Raw genomic sequence first — 21,468 nt, 5'->3', positions numbered from 1 at the left:
CCCATAGCATACACGTACTGATAAATTTATAATATACTTCACAAGAATGAAAATCGTAAAAGGAATTCTCTACTGCCTGCTCAAATTACCTATTTGGTTTCGTGTTACACACAATAGACAAATTACCATATGAAATACCATCAACAGCCAATGCCTTAATAATACCCCCCAGGGTAAGAAGCATGGACTCATCTACCACTATTTCATGTTGGTTTAGTGCAGATAAAATCAAATAGTTACCTGAGAACAACAAACACACACACACACACACACACACACACACACACACACTATATGCAAGAGTACATTTAATAAAGTCACATAAATGAAATGTAAAATACATAGCCACGTCTTCTAATATGTTATTTAAAAAAGTTGCCCTAGGCTTATGATAACTATGAGCTTACCTTGTAAGGCGAAAAAGCAAAGAGACTGTCCTTGTGGCAAAATACATTCATTATTCATCTCATTTTTGCTATAGTTTATTGCAGCCGAGAGCATTTAAGCTTCTTTTGGGCTTTGCCAAGGCAAATGTGGGTGAGTTTACAAGTAAACACTAGGTCTGGGGAGGGAGGGAGTGGTTGGCCATCACTCACAATGGGAGACATGTAACCAAGGCTTCCTATTAGTATGCAAATACTTAATGAAATGAAATTACACAAGTGAAGAACAATGCTTAATGACTGCTCTGTGCAGATCTTCAAACTTATGCAATTTGGGATTTCTTAGTTGATCTTATGGCTGCTTTACATACCATTACAACACCATTCATTTGCTGAATTTCACTTGCTATGGTCTTTTATCATGAACATACATTAATTCAGCGAAATAGAATGGCTACGATTTATGCTTACTGTTAAGACACCAAAAGATCCCAAAGGGACCGAAGAAACATAATTTTAGACATGTGTATTTGGTCACTGTCAAAACAGGAGATTTTAAGTCATGTGAGCCAAGAATTTAAGAAAGCACATTTAAGTGCATGAGTGTGATCACCTTCTGAGAAATAATGATCAGAAATGTCTGACTGATTATAATTATTGTATGATGTGTGCAAGTATGAGGTGCTTCCTATACATTTTAAAATCCAAGTTAGCTTGAGTTTTGTCAACCATCACAGGTGATAATCATGTCCTGTAGCACATGCAAGCACTCTTTAGAAGCATATTCAGCATGTTCCCAATTAAAACACATCAACATTTTGAAGTATTTCTAAAATATGTCATTAACTTTTGTGGAATTTTAATGGTGATCTACTTCAGCTTAGTCAATCTGATTTATAATTTTGAACATATGCTGGTAAGATAAATTTTAATATCCAAGAAAAGTTAAGTTTTATTTATTAAAAGTGTTTATACTCTGCTTTTCAAATTATTTTTTGTAAGGATCTTACATTAAAAGGAACACAACAATAATAAAATAGAACATTTAGAAAAGCTCTGAAATAAGACACAAGGACAGAACAGATTGGTTTGGATCCATGGATCTGCCCACGGAGGGGAGTGGGTGGAACATGAGCTTCCTAACTCTTCCCAGCATCCCCCAACGAGAGAGAAGCGAGAGAGAGAGAGAGAGAGAGAGAGAGAGAGTCCGCTGCATGTCTAGAGACTCTTCTGCAACAGGTAGCCTGAAGTATGGGGCTGAAGGAAAAGGGGGCAAGTCCTTAAAATTGGGAATAGGATATTAGAGCTGTAATACCATCTAGTTTGATAACCTGGCTCATGTTATCATCCTGGCAGGCTCTTTTTATCAATTGTAATTTCTAAACTGCATTTAAAGGCAGCCACCTGTAATGAGCATTGCAGAGGCAGATTTAGGGCAGCACGACCAGTCCACTGCACCGAGTGGGGACACCGCATGGCATCACAACTATAACATAGTGAACTGAGCAGAACAGAAAGCGAAAGGCACTCCTTCCTTCATCCAACCACCTGATCTTGGCACTACCCACCCGCCCTACCTTTGTGCTCCTTCGCTTACCCAGCCACCCACCATTATCTCTGCACTACCCGACCCATCTCAGTGTTCCTTCACTCACGCTGCTCGCCCTGCCTCCTACCTTTGGCTGCCACCTCCTCCTCCTCCTCTGCTGGCACAGCAGACCTATTTCCAGAAGCCAGCTTCCGGAATTGCTGCAACAAAAGGAGGAAGAAGAGTAGCGACGCAAGGGGAAATGGTAGGCTTTGCAGCTGTTTTCTGATTCTGTGCTCTGGTGTGAGCCAATTGACTCACGTCACAGCAAGGAACCAAAAAGTGCCCGTCTTTTGGTCCCACGCTCTGGCATAGCCGGGACAAAATGGGACAGCCAGGATTGGGATCAGAAGCCGGGATGTCCCACTTAAATCGGGACACTTGGAGGCTATGTGATTGGCCAGAGAACATGAGACTGACTGAAATGCCACTCAGATCAAGAAAGTATACAATGCATATGGGACATAGGGAAATGTGTGGCTTTCAGATTTTGGGGAGGATTTTCTTTAAAACTGCTTAACATTTTTGGTGGGATGACTATGCCCCTGTAGCTGCAGTGGACCAACCTCCACTGACTGTGCTATTAAGCATGCATTCAAGCTGTAACTAAGTAGTCCCTGCACTTTCTGTATTTCCTGTCTGTCTGACCTCACAGTACACACTGCCTCTACCAGCAAAATGTATACCTGCAACTCTACCTGCAACTCTACCTGCAACTGAGCATTACATTTCAGACATCTGATGAAGTTTACTCTAATCCATAAAAACATATGCTATATGCAGCAGATTAACATGGCTACCTTTTGTATATTACAATTAATTTATATGATGTTGTGATACAACAGCATCTGACATATTCAGTAGACCAAACTTGTCCCGTATAGTGGTTCATGTTTTCTACGCAACATAATTATAAGAGGAACATAATATAAATAAATGTGTAATACAGCAATATTAGCATTCACAACCACTTCTTTAAACCATACAAGTCCTTCATTCTTACTTAAACAAGGAATACCCAATTCTAGCGGTTGTTAAAGCCAACTTTTTAAAATAAAAAAACTATATTATAAAATAGTAAAACAAATATAATAAACCACAACACTGTTGCCAAATAAAGCAAAACATAAAGGTTTTTGTTTGGAATAAGAACCCTACCATAGTTTACTTTATTGGCTGTGACACAACATTGTGGTTTGCAAATTTATCACTGGCTATGTAAACTCTATCCTGCATGTCGACTGTGTTGATTTGTAGCATCCAAGTGCACAGCGGAATGATGAGGAATACGTGCCAACATGCTCTATATTGCTTTATTTACATTTCAAAGCTGGTAGATTACAGAAAACCATCTTGTCTCTGCCGGAGCAGAAAACTGCATCCTCTCTCCTCTGAAGCTCAGAGAGAAACACACTGAACTGCAAAGAACAGTGAAAAACAGGAAACCAGTGTACGTCACATCCAGCCTCCCCTTTCCCGTGGGAAACATAACAGCAATGCTGTCTGTGGAATGTAAACATTGTCTTGTGACAAGCCTTTCGCTGCACAGTGAAGAGAGCAGAAACCAACATCCTCCCCCTTTCTGTGAACACCACTGGGCAGCGTGTTCGTACAATATCAGTACAAACCCAACTTCTGCACATAGGTACAGTGTTGATCCCTTGACACAATCTTGGACAATACATCAGCAGGAATTTCATTACCTGGCATATAGGACACCGTTACGAGTCCCTTCTGAATACGTTCCCTAGCATGTTGCACCTTCAATTGCAAGTGCTTCGTGCTTTGCTTACAACCTTCAGAATTCAGCAAAGCCAAACATGCTTTGTTGTCCTGGTAAACCTGGATTGGACATTTGACAGGAATTTTCATGTCTTTGCACAATTGTAACAACCATTCACAATCCTTAAGTGAATAAGACAGTGCATTCAGTTCAGCTTCACAAGTACTTAAGCTAACTGTTGTTTGCTTCTTGCATGACCAATCAAATAGACCCTGATTGTACATGTAGCAAACTCCAGACGTGCTTTTCCTGTCTGTTGTGTCACTTCCAAAACTTGCATCTGCAAATATCTCAAGACCACCAGACTTCTGATTGTTAAATCTCAGTCTGTAATGCATAGTGCCTTTCAAATACCGCGCTATGCGTTTCAGAGCTTTCCAATCCTTAACAGTAGGATTGCTGACTTGTCTGCTTAGCAAATTACAGCTAACAGCAATGTCTGGTCTTGAACATCTGGCAATGAAGTTTAGCTTGCCTAGCACACTTCTGTACAGTGTAGTGTCAGAAAATGCTTCTTCAGTGTCATCTACCTGATAACCTGTTGTCATCGGTGTGTCTACAGGGTTAGCATCCATCAGGTTTAGTTTGTTTAACACATCAGCAATTTTCCGTGACTGGTGTACTAGAATGTTACCATCTTGATCTCTCTCTATTTCCAGAGATAGGTAGTTGTTTACCTCACCAAGATCTTTCATGTCAAAGTGCTCTTTCAGTTGAGCTAGGGCGTTATTGTACATTGTGACATCTTTCCAAAAGAATAATAAATCATCAACATAAAACAAACAATACAGTTTCTTTTGCCCCTCCTCTTTGACAAATACACATGGATCAGCTTTCCCTTGCTTAAAACCTAGAGAAAACAATACTTCAGTGAGTTTTGTGTGCCAACACCGTGCACTTTGTTTGAGACCATAAAGGGATTTTTTCAGAGCACAAACAAATCCCTGTTTTACCTGTACGCCATCAGGTGGAAGCATATAAAGTGATTCACCTAGAGATCCGTACAGAAAAGCTGTATTCACATCGTGGTGACTAATGTGTAAACTCTCCTCTGCAGCTAGCTTGAGCATAAGCCTAATGCTCTCATACCTCACTGTGGGTGAGTAGGTCTCATGATAGTCTTCACCTGGTACCTGTGCAAAACCTCTGGCTACCAATCTGGCTTTGTGTCTGACTATCTTGCCATTTTGATCAGTCTTCGCTTTGAAGACCCATTTGCTTCCAAGCAGTTTCATTCCTGGAACTACTGGAACAAGCTCCCATGTTTTGTTCCTTTCCAAGGAATCAAGCTCAGCCTTCATGGCATTTAACCATGGCTCAGCTTCCTTTGAATCCAAATCCTGGATTTCTTGGAAACTTGAAGGTTCAAATACCTTCTTGGAGCTTTTAACAGCTGTTACTGCTATCTTAGCAAACTCATCAGCAAATCTCTTTGGAGGTCTGCCTTTTGTGGCTCTTTGTGACCTGCGAATTAGCCTTAGGTCTTCAACACTCTCCTCTTCCTTCTTAGGAGAAAAGCGACCTATTGTGAACAATGGTTCCTCCAATTCCTGATCAGAGCTTTCAGAGGGTCGCATAGAGGCTTTCGCACTCTTGAAATCCTCTGAATCACCCGATTCAGTTTCAGACTCAGAATCAGAACTTTCATCAGTGGGTGTGGGTTGCTGTGGCTGCTTTTGACTATCCTCAGTCTCATCACTGTCATCAGGGTAACATTGGAAAATTCCCACATTCTCCCCCCACTTGGCATTGTACTCAACACTTCTTGTGAGCTTAATGGTCTTAGAGTCAGTCATCCTTATTCTGTAAGAACCTTTCTTATAACCTAGAAAGATACCATGCAAACCACGCTTGTCTAACTTGGAGTTTTGTGGTGAGTGAACCCACATGTCAGAACCAAAAATTCTCATGTGTTTGATGTATGGCTTTTTGCCAAACATCTTCTCATAGGGGGTACAACCAATCGCTGAAGATAACCTGCGATTATAACTGTAAGTGAAACATGAGAGAGCTTCGGCCCAATAACTCTCTGGAAGATTGGCATCATGCAGCAAGGTTTTTAACCCTTGAAGCAATGTCTGATTTGCTCGTTCTGCAAGTCCATTCTGCCATGGCGAGCGAGGACTAGACAAATCGTGTTGAATTCCTTTCTCAGACAGAAAAGCTTCAAACTGCTGAGAAGTGAATTCTCCCCCGCGATCTGTGAAAAGAATTTTTACCTTCTTACCATGCACATTTTCCAACCAAGCACAGAATTCCTTGAACCTAGGAAAAGCCTCTGATTTCTGCTTGAGATTGTACACATAAATATACCTGGAAAATGCATCAATGAGAACCATGAAGTACCTATTTCCACCCAAAGAGGGCGCTAGTGGTCCAACCAAATCAGCATGAACAATTTGGTATGGTTCTGTAGCTTGCCTACTAGACACCTTACCTTTCGCAGCCATTTTCACCTTGTTTGCTGCGCATGCCTTACACTTCATGTGGTACCTGCAGGGTTTAATAGTCATACCTTCAACCAAGGCAGGCATTTTAGATACTGCCTCAAAACCCAAATGACCAAATTTTCGATGAAAATCATGAATACATTCTGCATGCAAACATTTGTTAGAACCTGCAATGCAACAAGTGTCATCCTGCACAACATCATCATAATACAAAACATACAAACGATCAACATATTCAGCATACAATACATAATCATTTTTCTTTGTGATGATGCACCTTTTGTTCTTAAAGGAAACGTCAATGTTCCGCTCATTCAGCTGTCCGACGCTGAGCAGATTATGTTTAGCATCTGGAACATAAAGTACATTCTGTATCGATAAGTCCAAACTGTGAAGAACAACAGTTCCGTAGCCTTTACTGGGAATTGTGTGGTCATCCGCCTGGTGAATCGCACCTTCCTGCGGTGTAAAAGACACGAACAGTCGCTTATCGTTGCACATGTGGTGCGTTGCCGCTGAATCAACAACGAAGAAAGATCTAGACGTCTTCTGGACCTCTGCAACTTTTGGAGTGAAGCGTGAGACCATTGCTTTGGGCTGCGTTGTCCTGGACACCGGACCTTTGCCTCTGCTTTGGCCTTTTCCACGCGATGAGCTTTCGCTGCGCTGCTCTGTCTTGGCCCTGGGATATTTGCATTCCCTCTTCATATGGCCTAGACGTCCACAAGAGTAGCATTTCACTGCCTTCAAAGCTTTGGCGCCACCTGGTGGTTCCACTGCACTCTGGGATGACGACTGTGAAGTCTCCCCCTTACCCATGCAGCTATCACCCTGGCAATCTGCTTCATTTTGAATCATGGCAGTATCACAGGCTACTCTGAGCTGAGCATGTGGCTGATTGGCATCAGATTCCCCACTTGCATCAGCCAGCCTTCTGCAGCTAGCCATCTTATGCAGCTTGTTAAAATAATGCATAGTAGATCCAGCTTCTGTCATCAAGTGTGCCTCTCTCAAAGCGCCCCAAATTTCTCTGGCTGAGGTCTTATCACGCAATAGACAGAGCTCTTCTGGGGATACTATCAATGTAAGAGTTCCCCTTGCTTTGGAATCCTTAGCTTTCCATGCATCTGTAATTGGAGCTGGGGGGGTGTCTGTAATAACCTCAAACAGACCCTCTTTCCGCAGAATAGCCTCTGCATAGATAACCCAGTCCGTATAATTTTTCTTATTGAGCTTAGGAATCCCACAAGCATCCTGAAGGGCCATCATGACTCTGGCATTAGCCTTCTGCATCATCTCTGCTGCTTTAAACAAGCTGCTTCATACAAGCTGCATCTCTGCTGCTTCAAGCCTCATTCCAAAGGCAAGTTCAAAACAGCTTTCTCTCTGCCCTAAATCATGCTGCGTCACTGTTATCAGCAGCTGCTTCAGCCCAAAAGTTACTTTCGATTTCCCCAGCATAGGCATAGCCGCTGCCTGTAGCCGGCAAACGGACATAAAAGTTCAAAGTCCAGCCATAAAGCCATTAAATAGAAGCTGGCAGGCTGCCCGGAGCAGTAGCACATACCTCATCAATCATCTTGACGCGCAGATACCGTCCGATCCGTCCCTCTGCATTCCGATCCTTTTTCCGGAATTCCAATGACTGCGTCTTCTGGGCCCATAACCAAGATGTTGATTTGTAGCATCCAAGTGCACAGCGGAATGATGAGGAATACGTGCCAACATGCTCTATATTGCTTTATTTACATTTCAAAGCTGGTAGATTACAGAAAACCATCTTGTCTCTGCCGGAGCAGAAAACTGCATCCTCTCTCCTCTGAAGCTCAGAGAGAAACACACTGAACTGCAAAGAACAGTGAAAAACAGGAAACCAGTGTACGTCACATCCAGCCTCCCCTTTCCCGTGGGAAACATAACAGCAATGCTGTCTGTGGAATGTAAACATTGTCTTGTGACAAGCCTTTCGCTGCACAGTGAAGAGAGCAGAAACCAACAGACTGGGTTTTCCCTAGGGATTTTAATACAGGATAATCTTAAAACGTTTTGTAGCAAATTAGCTAGAGTGTATATAAAACAAGTACAGCAACTTTTTACAAAAGAATTTAGGGATAATAAAACAACCAACTTAGTCACTGATTTGAGTTTTGGTGGCCAAGGGATAAGATTGCCACAAGTAAAAGGCGAAAGATTTATACGATCTGAAGAGAAACCAGAGTAGGACTTCTGGGTTGGCGCCTCCGACAATGGCGGAATTCCTCTGATCGGGAGGAATTTGCTCTGTGGAAATCAGGCTCTGGCCGCCACGGCAAAGGCGGAGACCCACTAAAAATCACAGGCGGGAGAAGCCTGTGAACATGCGATTCGGCTGGCACCTTTTGCGCCTCCCCTACTCGCGGGGAGATCCAGAGCGACGTGGGGTGAGCGGTGCGGTGCTTCGAATTGACTGCCTCTTTTATGGAGTGAAGCCGCACTGCTGTTGCCGGAGAGTGCTATTTTTTCCTGTGGACAATTTGATCCTAAACAACTACCCGTGAGTAGAACGGAAAATTGGATTTTTAAACGTCTTAATTTGGCACTGAAACGGGGAGGTTTCAAACAGGAAGTCTGCCTTCCCCTTTTGTAAATAGATTGAAGCAAAGAGCTTGCAAGTTAAAGTCTTGGAAAGTCCTCTGTAAAGGATTAAACTTCCATCGGCTAAAATCATTAAACCCCCCTTGGAAGCAGGAGAAGGGGGGGGGAATTTGGGATCGCATAAGCCTGCAGGAGAGAGTGAAGAAAGTTAAATTACCACTGCTCTGAACCTGGAAACGGGCTGCTAGTAAGACTGACGTTTTGGGAAAGTTCGTTGACTGTGAATAAAACGTATCTTGACAGCTAGTTAAATAAGAGAAATACATTGTTTCCATTGTCTCCTTCAGCGTTTAAAAAGGAGTAAAAGTAACTGAAAATTGAAACTAATTTTAATGCTTGAACTGTGCTTAAAAGGATTGATACAAATAGAAATTGTTTCCCTCTAGAGGGAGCCTTTGAAACTGTTACAAGAGTTGAGCTGGTGGAATCTCCAGTTGCAAGATAAAAAACTGTGAGAACCAGGGATTGACCTTGGATAGGTTAAGAATGTCGACAGAAGAAGCCTTAGTGATTGCATTATGTAAGATAAGTGATTCATTGGAACAGCTCCACAAGAAGATGGATCTGATGACTATCAAAATTGATAACTTGGGACAAAAAGTGACTAATTTGGGACAAAAAGTGAACATCTATACAGAAACCATTCAGGAATCGATACAGGAATCTACTTTGACATGGCAAACTGTGGAGAAGGCGAGGGAGAAAGTTGTTGTTGTTGAACCTAAAGTAATACAAGTGGAGAGGGAGAGAGCCCCAGCCTTACAGAGGCAATTTGATGACTATAAGTTGTTGCCTTCTATGATTGAATTCAGAGAAAGTCAGATTTTGAGGATTGGAGCCCTGCTTGGACTGGAGAAGGAAAGTTGGATCCTCATGCAAGGATTTACTGACCTTTGGGACCTGGACCTGGGTCAGGAGGAGATTGGAGTTGTGGGGACTTTCAGATTTGGAGGGATTTTGAAACACGTCCTGAAATATCTTTTGGATTTTAGTTTTAATTACGGATATTTGGCTGACCTGTCGAGAAGGAATAAAAACATTGCTAGGTCGGAGCTTCCCCGAGATCTACTCTTCAGCATCAAAGGAAGGAAATTAAGAACAAGATCAGCAGAAGACAAAGTAAAGTGCATGTATAAATGTGAAGAAGACCTGCAGAAGGGACTTGGAAAAGAGTTAAGAGCCTCGGACAGAAGATCACCAGGTTGATGGACTATATGGAATTGACGGAAATGACTGGCAGAATCCGAGACCAGGGAGAAGAGACGGTGGAAGAAGATTGGAAAAAGTTTAAAGTTTATTTATAGAAATACTGTAAAATTAATGAGTGTCAGAAAAATGTTGGAATGAAATTATATGGCTTTAGTAGAAATGTTATAAGGAGTTAAGCATAAATAAGTATTATAGTATTAATGGAAAATAAGGTTAAAATAAGTTAAGATAATTATATGACAGAAAACATAGAAAGATGGAAAGGAATTGCTGAAACAATTAATAGAAGTGGAATACAAAAAGGGAGGTGAGAGGAGGTCGATGAAACAAGGGAATGAAAGATAAGGCATTGAAATGGTATGATGTATGTTTTTAAATTGTTTTTGCTTTGTTTTGTTTAGTCTAATGTGTTAATGTTGCGTTGTGTACTGTTTATATATTGTACTGTATTGTTTTTTCTTTTTCTTCTTTTTTGTAAGGTTTAAAAGTAATAAATATTATTTTTTTTTAAAAAAAGATTGCCACAAGTAACAAAATCCAAGTTGATAAATGATCTCTGTTGTTTTGCTCAATCAAGTTTAACGGCTCACATTTTGATGGGGCAATGTTTTAATATCCATAATGTTGGCAATCTTGTTATCCATTACATGTAAGCTTGCAGTAACACTTCATAATGATCCAATATTTTTCAAAGGCAAAAGATAAAAGACGTACCTCTGACCCAATTATCAAGCTGGCGTGTTAAGCAGAAAAGCTAATAGATCTGATTAATTTATTTTGGATTGATTCTAGGAATTCCCTATCATGATGTTGCCAAATAAAAAGCAATGGATTTTTCTCTGGATATTTTTAATGCTAGTGAAACCAGATTGTCCTTTCTTTCTCTTAAAAGTTAGAACAGGAATGCTACTATTAGCTTTGAATTTAATGGCCAACTAATAGAGAAATCAAATGTTCTTATGGAAATTTAGTGCCTATCTAAAAGTTCTGGATTTGCTCTGTCTCAATGCCATCAGGATACCATTTGCAAAGAGGATGAGAATGTCCAAAGTCTGGCCTGGCTTTTCATTCAAATAATGGAAGAGTTTTTGATTTTTTTCTTAATTTTTTAAACCTACACAGATGTCTGTAGATCTACTAGCAATATGTAGTGATCATAAACTTCCCACATGCACAGCACAGGTTTTTTTAAGCTTTTCATATATATTTTTTCTATACATCTAAAAAGTGTTCACACCATACTTACTCATATGGAAGCATATCCAGTATAGTGATGACATCTTTTCAATCTTTTAACATCTTTTAAATGAGTGACAACAACAAAATGGTACAAGGTTACTTGCTGCCACAGAATAACCAACCACTTAAAAGACTGATTTTATTTTTCTTTAACCTGCATATGCTATCTTTCCCCAGCATGTCTAAGATATGTAATGAAGGTGCTAGGCGAGAATCTTTGGGGAGAGCATTCCACAAATGGGGAATCACCGCAGAAAAGACCCATTACAGTGGTACCTCGGTTTATGAACTTAATTCATTCCAGAAGTCTGAAACCGTTCTTAAACCGAGGCACGCTTTCCCCAATGAGGCCTCCCACCGCCAGTGCCCTTCCACCATTCAAATTCCGTTCTCAGACTGAGGTAAAGTTCTAAAACTGGGACACTACTTCTGGTTTTGCCGAGTTTGTAAACCAAATTGTTCTTAAACTGGACTGTTCTTAAACCGAGGTACCACTCTATTGTGTTTGATGGATAATATGGGCAAGGCTGATCGATATTTCTTGGCTCATTGCAGAATGGAAATTATCATTTATTAACTTAAGCTTGCTAAAGTTGCATTCACAAAATGCCACAATCCCTACTAAGGTTACATAATTTGAAGTGCAGTCTTGATATTTGGAGAAATATCATCCAGATAGTACTCTTGTATTGACAGTGCTCAGCAAATCCAGGGGAGTTGCTGACCCTGATTCCTTGTTCAGCTCCTGCACTTGTTTCTTTGAACACTTCCAATTCAGGCACATGCTCCACAATGTCTACGTACAATGAGTAGTGAAGTCCAAAGTCAGCAGCACTTTTTTCCAGCTCACTTAAACTCAGATTCTTCAAGTTATTTCCAGACAAAAGAGAGAGAGAGACTTCTGATGATATAGCTGACATGGCCTCATATCATGGCTTCATTTCTGTTAAAATTCTGTCATAAACTGTATCTACGGTATTTCTTTTCTAAAGCTCTGTTCAGGAGGAATATACGGGCCTTCGTTGGATACACTTTCATGAAACCTTTCAAATTTCTTCAGCCTCAGTTTGGGAAAGTTGCCTTCTAATCCCATCACTGTGCAAGATGAAATCTCTGACTGAACTTTGCCAGTTAAAAAACTGGGGCAGGATTATTGGGAAGATGGAGAAGACATGGGGGAAGGGAAGAGAAAGGGTGTGCTGTTTGTGTCTAATACACACTTGCACCCTTCACGACAGAAGGGTAGCTCAGGGAGCAGGTGGAGAAAGAATGAGGTACACACCCACACTCACACATGCAAATGGGGAGAGTAGTATGCAATTCTCCATTTATAATGGGGGAGGGAGAATAGAAATGCACTCTTCTCTCTCCCAGCCCCCCATTTAACAGCAACAAGAACTCCTCAGAGCAGGGGTCCCTCCACGGGCCAGATTGCATGTGCACATTAGCACTCACGGCTGCAATTTCCGGTGTTTGCGTTGATGCGATTTATGGCATCTGCGCATGCGCAGATACGATCTATGGCACCACGGAAGTGAGTCCCCATGCTAGTTTAGCACAGCACGTGGGGACTCGCCGAGCGGGTGGCTCGTGGGCCGGTTAAACTACCCCTGTGGGCCGCTTGTAGCCTATGGGCCTTAGGTTGCCTACCCCTGCTTAGAGAAAGAAAGGTGGAGAGGTCCATCATTCCTCCACCCTTTCATTCAAATTCTCTCTCTCTCTCTCTCTCTCTCTCTCTCTCTCTCTCTCTCTCTCTCTGTGTGTGTGTGTGTGGTCAAGACAGGCTTGGAGGAGTTAAAAGCCTTCACCACTGCCTCCAGGGTCCCTTCCCCTGCACCCAGTTGGCGAGCAGGCATCAAAAAGACGGTGGTGGCAATACCAGCCATCCAGTCACCCAACCCCTCCACACCCTAATCTCAAATTCTTCCAAGGCGAGTGTCATCCAGGCAATCTCTATCAGAGCAATCTGGGGGTGATTTTTGCATTCCCTGTGGGCCTGCACCCTGGGGGGGGGGTGTTTTGCTAACCCCCAGGTACACACCTGGAAGTACCCCCAAGCTACGTACCTGCTCCTTCAGAGGGAGTGTAACCCCATCAAGAGCAGGCAACCTCCCATCCATCTGGTCTAGAGAACCACCCACTAACAGTGCCTCAGTCTTATCTGGATTGAGCTGCACTTTGTTGGCTCTCATTGGCTCCATTAATGAGGCACAGCAATGGTCCAGCATATCCACTGCCTCACCTGCAGATGTAAAGGTGAAGTAGAGTTGTGTGTCATCAGCATATTGCTGACAACATAGTCCAAAACTCTGGATTACCCCACTCAGTGGTTTCATGTAGATGCTAAACAGAATGGGGGATAAAATAAAACCATGTCTCAGTTTTCAGTGGCTCCCCAGAGCATGTAGGGCCCTGTATATGGGCTCTACTGGGAGGGGGAGGGGAGGAACCTGTTTTAAAGTAAACAAGCTGCAAGCTTAGTCAAAGGCCAAAGCTAGGACAGAAGCAGTTCAGAATGGAAAGGAGGCAGCAATGTTCCCTCCACTCCTTTCAACATAGCTTCATTCAGGTGGGGAGCACCAGAAACATACTGCCCCTTTTCCCAAAGCACTCGGAGTTGTCTTTAACTGAAAGAGAGACCTGCTCCCCACCGTAGTGCTCCTGTCAGTGGCTTAGATAATGAAGTGATAGAGGTAATGGATGGGATTTGCTCCACAGCAATATTATCCACAAAGGTCAACACTTTACTTTTCCTGGAAGGAGTTTCTGATATACATATAGTTGGGAGACACCATTATACTTATTTATTTAAATTATTAATATATAGCTTTTCCCTGCCAAGTCTTCAGAGTGGTTTATAACCACTAAGTCCACATACTGAACATTATATAAAAGCCACATTTCAAAGTTAAGATAGCAACGACAGGAGGGGAAAGTGTTTGGAAAAATAGAATAGGGGACCAAAAACAAACGCAAGTCAGCACTAAATGAACAATTCATAATTGGCCAACACACCGGTTGCCAGCCTTCTCAGCTCAGGAACACCTGAAGCAAGACCCCAGAAATGGTTTTTAACTAACCAAGAGATTTGTATGGTCCTTTGTATGGAAGATTTGCATGGAAGCCAGTAATAAACTTTTAACACCAGTTTGATATGGTCAGACGAGCAAGTTCTTATATTAAAGCAAGAGGCCATATTCTGAGGCAGTTCCCTCAACCCTGGCTGCAACAGAGTATTTATTGAACAGATTCATAAGTTGCTTTTCAAAAGACATTTGACACAAAGCAGCATTATAAAATACACGTAAGATACAAAATATTCAAGGTCTACTAGCAGCAGGCCAACTGGCAGGTAAACTGTCACAGTTGCTCCCTGTTGCCAAGGGGACGGCAGTAGTATATATGCTTGGCTTTTGTTTATGTAAGAGCTGGACCAGCCAAACGTCAGTTTATGACTGGTCATTTGGTGAACGTTCCATTCACATCTATTGGTCCATAACAATGGCTTGGAATTCTTTCAGAAACAAATTGATTGGTTGGAACATCCTAGCTGAACTATGGACTATGAAGAGCACTGGCAAGGGACTCAAGAAGAGGCTATGAAGGCGGAAGGAGGGACAGGGGGACAGGGACAGACAGGGACAGGCTAAAGCCAAAGCAGCAACGGTGGCAGGCATGTGAAGAAGACTGAGGAGCACACCAGAAAGTTAAAATCAGAAGAACTGCAAGAGAGTACCATACCCAGCTATCATATCATCATGGTAATAACCTGTATAGTACTTATTTAGAAAACTGTACCATTACTCATGTGTAGAGTGCCACTGTCTCCTCACATCTATGAATGGAAGAAGAGCTTCCATGTAGGGAGGGCTAAGTATAATTTTTATATAACACTGACACCATGTGATACTTTTTATTTAGAAATTAAGCCATACAACATGACATATGTTTTTTAATTAATGCATTGTTTATACCTACACAATCATTGTTAAAAAACTAAACAAACATCTTTTTTAATGTTAGGAAAACTTGCTTCTGTCCCATCCCCCCCCATTTTTTTAAAAAATCAACTTTTAATTATAAAAATCATGTTTCCCCTTTAAATTAAGAGAACAAGTGTTCCAACCAATAGACAAAAAAGTGATTGTTTCATCTGAGCTAGAGCACAGCAGAACATATTTGCAATGCATGGTGCAGTTCTGAAAACATGAAGCAATAATCTGTGTTCATCTTCAGAGTACATCACCCCAGACTTCTCATAATCATCCTCTGTTATGTCTCAGATGAGGGAGAATATCTTCCAGGTTTGGGGAAGGGTGTGGAGTGATATCTAGACAGCCAAAGGGCCCAAATGTTTCCTTGTAGAAATTCACTAACAAACTTACAAAAATTCAGCTAGAAATAATAGTGGCAGAATTTTTTGCATTCCAAAATACACCAAATTAAAGGTAGGGAAGGGGTTTCTTTGAAGCAGATCTAGTCGTGGAGGAAGCCTCTCCGGCACCCAGTGCGGGGCAAACCGCCCATAGGGGTGGTGCAAATCGGCCACAGGGGTGCGGCAAATTGCACACGCAGCACCCATACAGATGGCACACGGGTGGCACCATACAGCGGGCGGTGCTCGCATCCCCAGCAGGTGGATTTTCGCAGTCGTCATCATGAACATCCTCCCACTGACCATGCAAATACGCCCGGCATGCGGCACTGCCAGCCAGGGTGCAAACACTGCCCACTGGGGGTGCCAGCGCCGCCCGCCAGTCATGAAAATTCAACTGCTGTTTGCATAAAACTGCCCGCCGGGGATGCGAGCGCCACCCTGGGGGGGGGGGAGGTGCCAGGTTGATTGCCAGGCGTATTTACACGATCAGTGGGTGGATTTTCACCATGACAATCGTGCCAATCACGAAAATCCACCCGCAGGGGATGCGAGTGCTGTCACACTGATTTGCCCGGGGGTATTTTTTCACCCCCCCCCCAGGCATGACACCCAGGCCGGACTACAACCCCTGCACCCTCCTTGCGACGCCCCTGAGCAGATCCACACAAGTTTTCTGGAAATACTCTAGGAAAGTACCCTGGAATTGCTCACGATTCAGATCTACCTGCCCTGCCTCACCCAGAGTGAATGCAGGGAAATGGTTTATATAGAGTCTACTGCAACATACACACAAGCCATCCACTATTGTGCCTTCTAATCCCTCAATTAAAAAACAAATAAATACAAAATGATTCAGCAAAACAGATTTTGGAAAGAGACTCACAGTTGCTTGCTAGCAAGGTCACACCCCCCCCCTAAACAGAATGAATAAAGTTCCTAAAAGCAGGAACCGCTCCCTGTTACTTCTTTGATTACCTATGAGATCAGGGAAACAGCTTAGAACCAATGTAGTCTAAGTGAATTAGATGAATATGTTCTATGTGGGGCTGCCCTTGGGCCTAGTTCAGAAGCTCCAGTTGCAGCACCATTGTTAAAACATCTGCACTGGTTGCCCATCTACTACAAGCAAGGTCCAAGCTCCTTGTATTAACTTACAAAGCTCCAAACAACTTAGATCCAGGGTACCGCAGGGATTGTCTGAACCCTTATACCTCAGCTCAGTCACCAATATCATCTACAGGAGCACCATTGGTCATTCCCTGAATTGGTTAGGCTCATTTGACAACAACAAGAAATTAAGCCTTTAGTGTCATTGGCCCAGTTCTGTGGAATGTTCTGCTAATAGAGATTCAGCAAGTTTCAAGTTTTAGGTGCCTGCTGAATTCTTTTCTATTCTGCCAGGCTTATACAGGTTATGAACAATAAATCTTCTCATAATAGTTAGTTGATTTCTGATTTTTATTTCTGTATTTATTTATTATTGCATTATGTATAACTGTTGTTAACTACTCTGATATTTTTTTTAAGAATAGCGGTATATAAACATTTTTATAAATAAAATCAAAAGCAAATAAGGGTATGTGTGGCTTTGAGATTTTGAAAAGGAGTTTTTCAAAAATTGCTTGACATTTTCAATGGGAGGGCTGTGCCCCAGCAGGTCCAGTGGGTGAGCCTCCACCGACTAGAATATTTATCAGAGATGAACAATACACACATAAGCACACACAATTCTTCTTCTCTCTTTATTTTAGATTCTAAGGTTGCATTCCTATTCACTCTTACTAGGGAGTAAGTTTTGCATTGCACATATTGGGACTTAACATATTTACTCGAATATAATGTGCATCTATTTTGGCCAAATGATGTCACGAAAATTAGGATGTGCATCAGATTTGATGGTGCATTTACATTCACCAGCAAATACTTTTTTTGGTTTCAAGGTTTTGAAATCTGAGGTGCACATGAGGTTTGATGGCACTTTAGATACCTGTAAATACGATACTTCAGAATGGATGCATTTAGGACTGTGCTATCAAGCATTGTTGGTACGACACATTGCCTTAGTCAAAGGTAAAAGTGTTCAGATTTTAAGTCTGCCTAACTATTTGTATTTTTGATTGTATGCAAAATGGAAAGCAGATTAAACCTTGAGTGTAATGCAGTGATTTCTGTAATTTCTACTAAAGACATCCACCAACTGAATATTAGAGCTAGCTTCTTGGTTCTTGCCCTAAACAAGAGGTCACACCCTCTTAAACTTTTAAACTGATTCACTGTTTTGCATTGTGCTGAAAAGTTATCCAATTTAGATGTTATGCCCCTCCAGGTGAATTACGTATTGTTTGAAAAATTAATAATTCTCATTGATCAACACATTTTATCTAAGCACTGGATGGCATTCAACTAAGTTAACAACAACAACAACAACAACAACAACAACAACAACAACAACAACAACAACATTTATACCCCGCCCATCTGGCTGGGTTGCCTCAGCCACTCGGAGTGGCTTCCAACACACATATAAACAATCAAACATTAAAAACTCAGAGTAGACCCACATAAATTAATGAACTACCGGTAGGTTAGGTCCATTAATTTCAATAGGACTACTGAGAGGAAAACTTAGTTGATAACAACCCATTGCCATCATCTGTGCATCATCATCACTGTACACATCCAGAGGATGAGCGATGCATGAGTTTTTAAGTTTGCACACTTCACGTTTGTATAGCTTTTTAAAGAATTGGGGGTGAACTATGCTCCTGTAACGACTCTTCAACTTGGCATTTTTATTTGACTGAAATTCAGGATTTAGTAGCATTTGTAATAGTATTAATCACATTCAGGGTATTTATTTGTTTGTTTCTTTTTTAAAAAAACCAATCTTAATATATCGACATTATGGTGATTTGTTTCAAATTTGGCAAGTGCTAATTTAAGTCAAGGTAGACATAGCATGATAAATATGTACGAGTATACTCAGCCATTCTGCATAATGCTTTAGAGGACTGATGGACATTTATCCATGCAGACACCGATAATGCCCTCTAATTCTACTTCACAAGTCTATTCTTGTCAAATATTATCTGCAAAGTCCCTGTGGAAGGGCTCATGCAAAGATGAAGCTGGTATAATTTTTTCACTTCTTTTCCCACCACCTGGTCACATATTGGGTCAAGAGTTATTTAAGTGCCAAGTGCCTGCTGTTAGAGAGCTAATAAAAAACAACAAGAGTCTTACAATCTTCTTCTGACCTGACATCCAAAACATCACCCTCCCCTGCTACAGTACCATTATTTTGCTACCTTCAAGTACATCCCCTTAAATTTCCACTTTTTAATGTATAGGAATCCTATATGAACACAGAGATATGTGCAGGGAAACATTCATATTTACTTTTTAATGTATAGGAATTCTGTATGAACAGAGAGATGCATGCATTATTACATGAAATACGGTAATTCTTAATTTTGGATATAAACTGGTGTTCAAATTATATATTAAAAGCAGAACTTCTTAAAGACTTGGTACCCCAGATTCATTTGTAGGTCACCTGGGTTTCACCTAAGCTGGACATCTTCAGAGGACAGTAGAATCCTCTCCTCTACCTGACTCTAGACTCATCCAAAATACCCCATAAAGCTGAGCACAAGAGAAAACTACCCTGCAACATATGATGCATAGAAATAGAACTAAATAGCAGGAAAACCGAACAGCAGAGCAATCATTCACTATTTTTTAAACTACAACAACAATAAGGATATCTTGGATCAAACCTCTTTTTTCCTCATGGTCTTTTCTCTTCTTTGTTTGACATTATTCCACTGTCCATGCACAGTCAGATGTGCCATTTCTGCTTCAAAATAAAATTCATAAAAAGCAATCCACAGATCTTGCAAGCCTGAAACTGTGTTAATTTTCTGATCCACGTTCTTGCCACAAAAATTAACCGGCAGTATGATAGCTCCAAGAGCAGACATCTGATTCTTGACATTTAAAGATACAATACTGGTGAAAAATAGTGACGCTTTATTAACTGCAAACAGCTTGTGAGGGAGTCAGTGATGTACTTAAAGAGTATAATCGGAACATTCAATAATTTCAGTCTTTCAACTTTGCATTCCCCCCCCCCCCACCAGTCAGAGCTTTCTCTTTTTTAAAGGAATAACAGCTAGATACACCAATCTGGTCACTTCATGTAATTATTTCGTAAGGGTTTTCTGTATGTGACAAAAATGGATAGTAGGTTGGTTCACAGTGTACAAAACAGAATTGCATTACTAAATGTTCCAAGGGGCTCCAGTTTTCATCACAAAATAATAAAATGAAGGCAAATCCTAAGATTATAGAAGCTAATGAATGTCTGTTCTGGTAATATCAGGTTCATTGAGATTGTAATGCTAAATGAAAGCTTACTACCTCTAGCTCCCTTGTGACCCTGCTGTGCCTTATTGTATGTCTTGAGTGCCTTTTTAATCCCCCCCAATTATTCAGAAAGCTCTTGTTCTTTTCACATGTTAAGAAAGTGAACCACTTCCTCATTGTATCCATTCTTTTTAACACTGACTCTTAGCAACCAAAATGCAGATTTATTCATAATTTGCATTAACTCCCACCTTCATCTCCCCATTTGGAGTCTCATCTCAGTGTAAGTCATATTTGGAACCAGAGGCAATGTAAGTAATGCAAGCAATAACACATACAGTACCTGAAGATACTGGCAAGACCGCTCTTGTTGACAAGTCTCTGATTTCACCACTGTCTGGTCCATGTTCATGGAAGCCTTTTGGTAAACCTCACGGGCTCTGCTCACCGTCAGTGTAGAGGACCAAGAGCTTTTTTTCATTAACTGAGCATCCAGATTTACTGGCAGGTTTGCACAAGTGGAACATTTGACATCATTATTGCTTCTGGAAGGCTTCACCGCATGTTCACTGAGAGTGTTGTAGGCTTCCATAAAGTACTGAGAAGCAGAACGGTCAGGGCATCTCCCCATAGTCATAACCCCACTTGGTCCATGGTAAATGCAAACATCATTGTCTAGGTTGTCATCCGAGCTCCACCATCCTGAAGCATTTGACCTGGATTTTCCTTCTGACCGCCGGTCTTTGCTCTTGCTACGTTTGCCATACCTCATAGTCTGTGTCTCCTCCGGGCTCGATTTGCCTCCATTGATGCTTCCTTTGGATGGGCCTTCGAGAGAATGAGACTTTGTGAAAAGCTTTTGAACAGAGTGAACCAAGTGACGGATCCTCCCTGGACTATCGCTACGATGTTCTACAGCAGTCCTTTTGTACTGTAAAGTATGGTAGCCATCTCGATTGAGAGGAAGCTGCCTTTCAAACTGGTCCAAAAGGTTGGCAGGAATGCGATTACTTTTACCGGCTGTTCCGTGAGGCACCAAAGCACACTCATCTTTAAGCTCGTTATGGGAATTGTAATGTCTCCGAGGGAAGGTGCTGCTAGCAATCTGATCGTTGTAGGGAACCACGCATTCTCCCTGAAAAGAGTTCCTCTGAGTATAGTAAGAGTGATCTGCAGGATGATGTTCCACAGGATTTAACAAATATGGCTTCCTGTCAGAGTGATGTACCAGAGAGTCACATGCTGGTTCACAGGCAACCCCATGATGGTGGCTGCGGCTGCTAGATAATCCTTTCATCATTGAAGTGAAAAATTTCCCAGAGTCATCTGAATATGCTTATGTTACTCAAAGATCATCATGAAAGACCTAGAAAAATGGAGAATAAAAAAATGTGAAATGGTTTGGTAATGCACATTTGGTTTTGGGTTATTCTAAT

General features: G+C 41.5%; 1 protein-coding gene and 1 long non-coding RNA gene across 13 annotated transcripts in view; both read right to left on the bottom strand.

Moving 5' to 3' along the window:
* DLGAP1 (DLG associated protein 1) overlaps window positions 1-21,468 on the bottom strand; it is a 334,630-nt gene that overhangs the window by 97,686 nt on the left and 215,476 nt on the right. For 11 of the 12 annotated variants that reach the window (XM_079982893.1, XM_079982895.1, XM_079982897.1 and 8 more), the window contains one exon: window positions 20,376-21,398. In XM_079982893.1, coding sequence (XP_079839019.1) covers window positions 20,376-21,332 — 957 coding nt within the window. In that variant the 5' untranslated portion in view covers window positions 21,333-21,398. Of the gene's footprint in view, window positions 1-19,443; window positions 19,801-20,375; window positions 21,399-21,468 lie in introns of those variants that run through there. The other variant, XM_079982896.1, reaches the window with a different exon arrangement.
* Window positions 11,841-13,511, bottom strand: LOC307219673. The gene is made up of 2 exons (XR_013840507.1): window positions 13,432-13,511; window positions 11,841-12,381 (listed from the first exon to the last, which is right to left on the bottom strand). It is a non-coding gene; the product is annotated as an uncharacterized lncRNA (long non-coding RNA).

Source organism: Podarcis cretensis (assembly GCF_951804945.1).
Source record: "Podarcis cretensis genome assembly, chromosome: 7".
In the NCBI taxonomy this organism is placed as follows: Eukaryota; Metazoa; Chordata; class Lepidosauria; order Squamata; family Lacertidae; genus Podarcis; species Podarcis cretensis.
The sequence above is the reverse complement of the archived record's forward strand: the minus strand, read 5'-3'. Positions and strand labels throughout refer to the sequence as shown.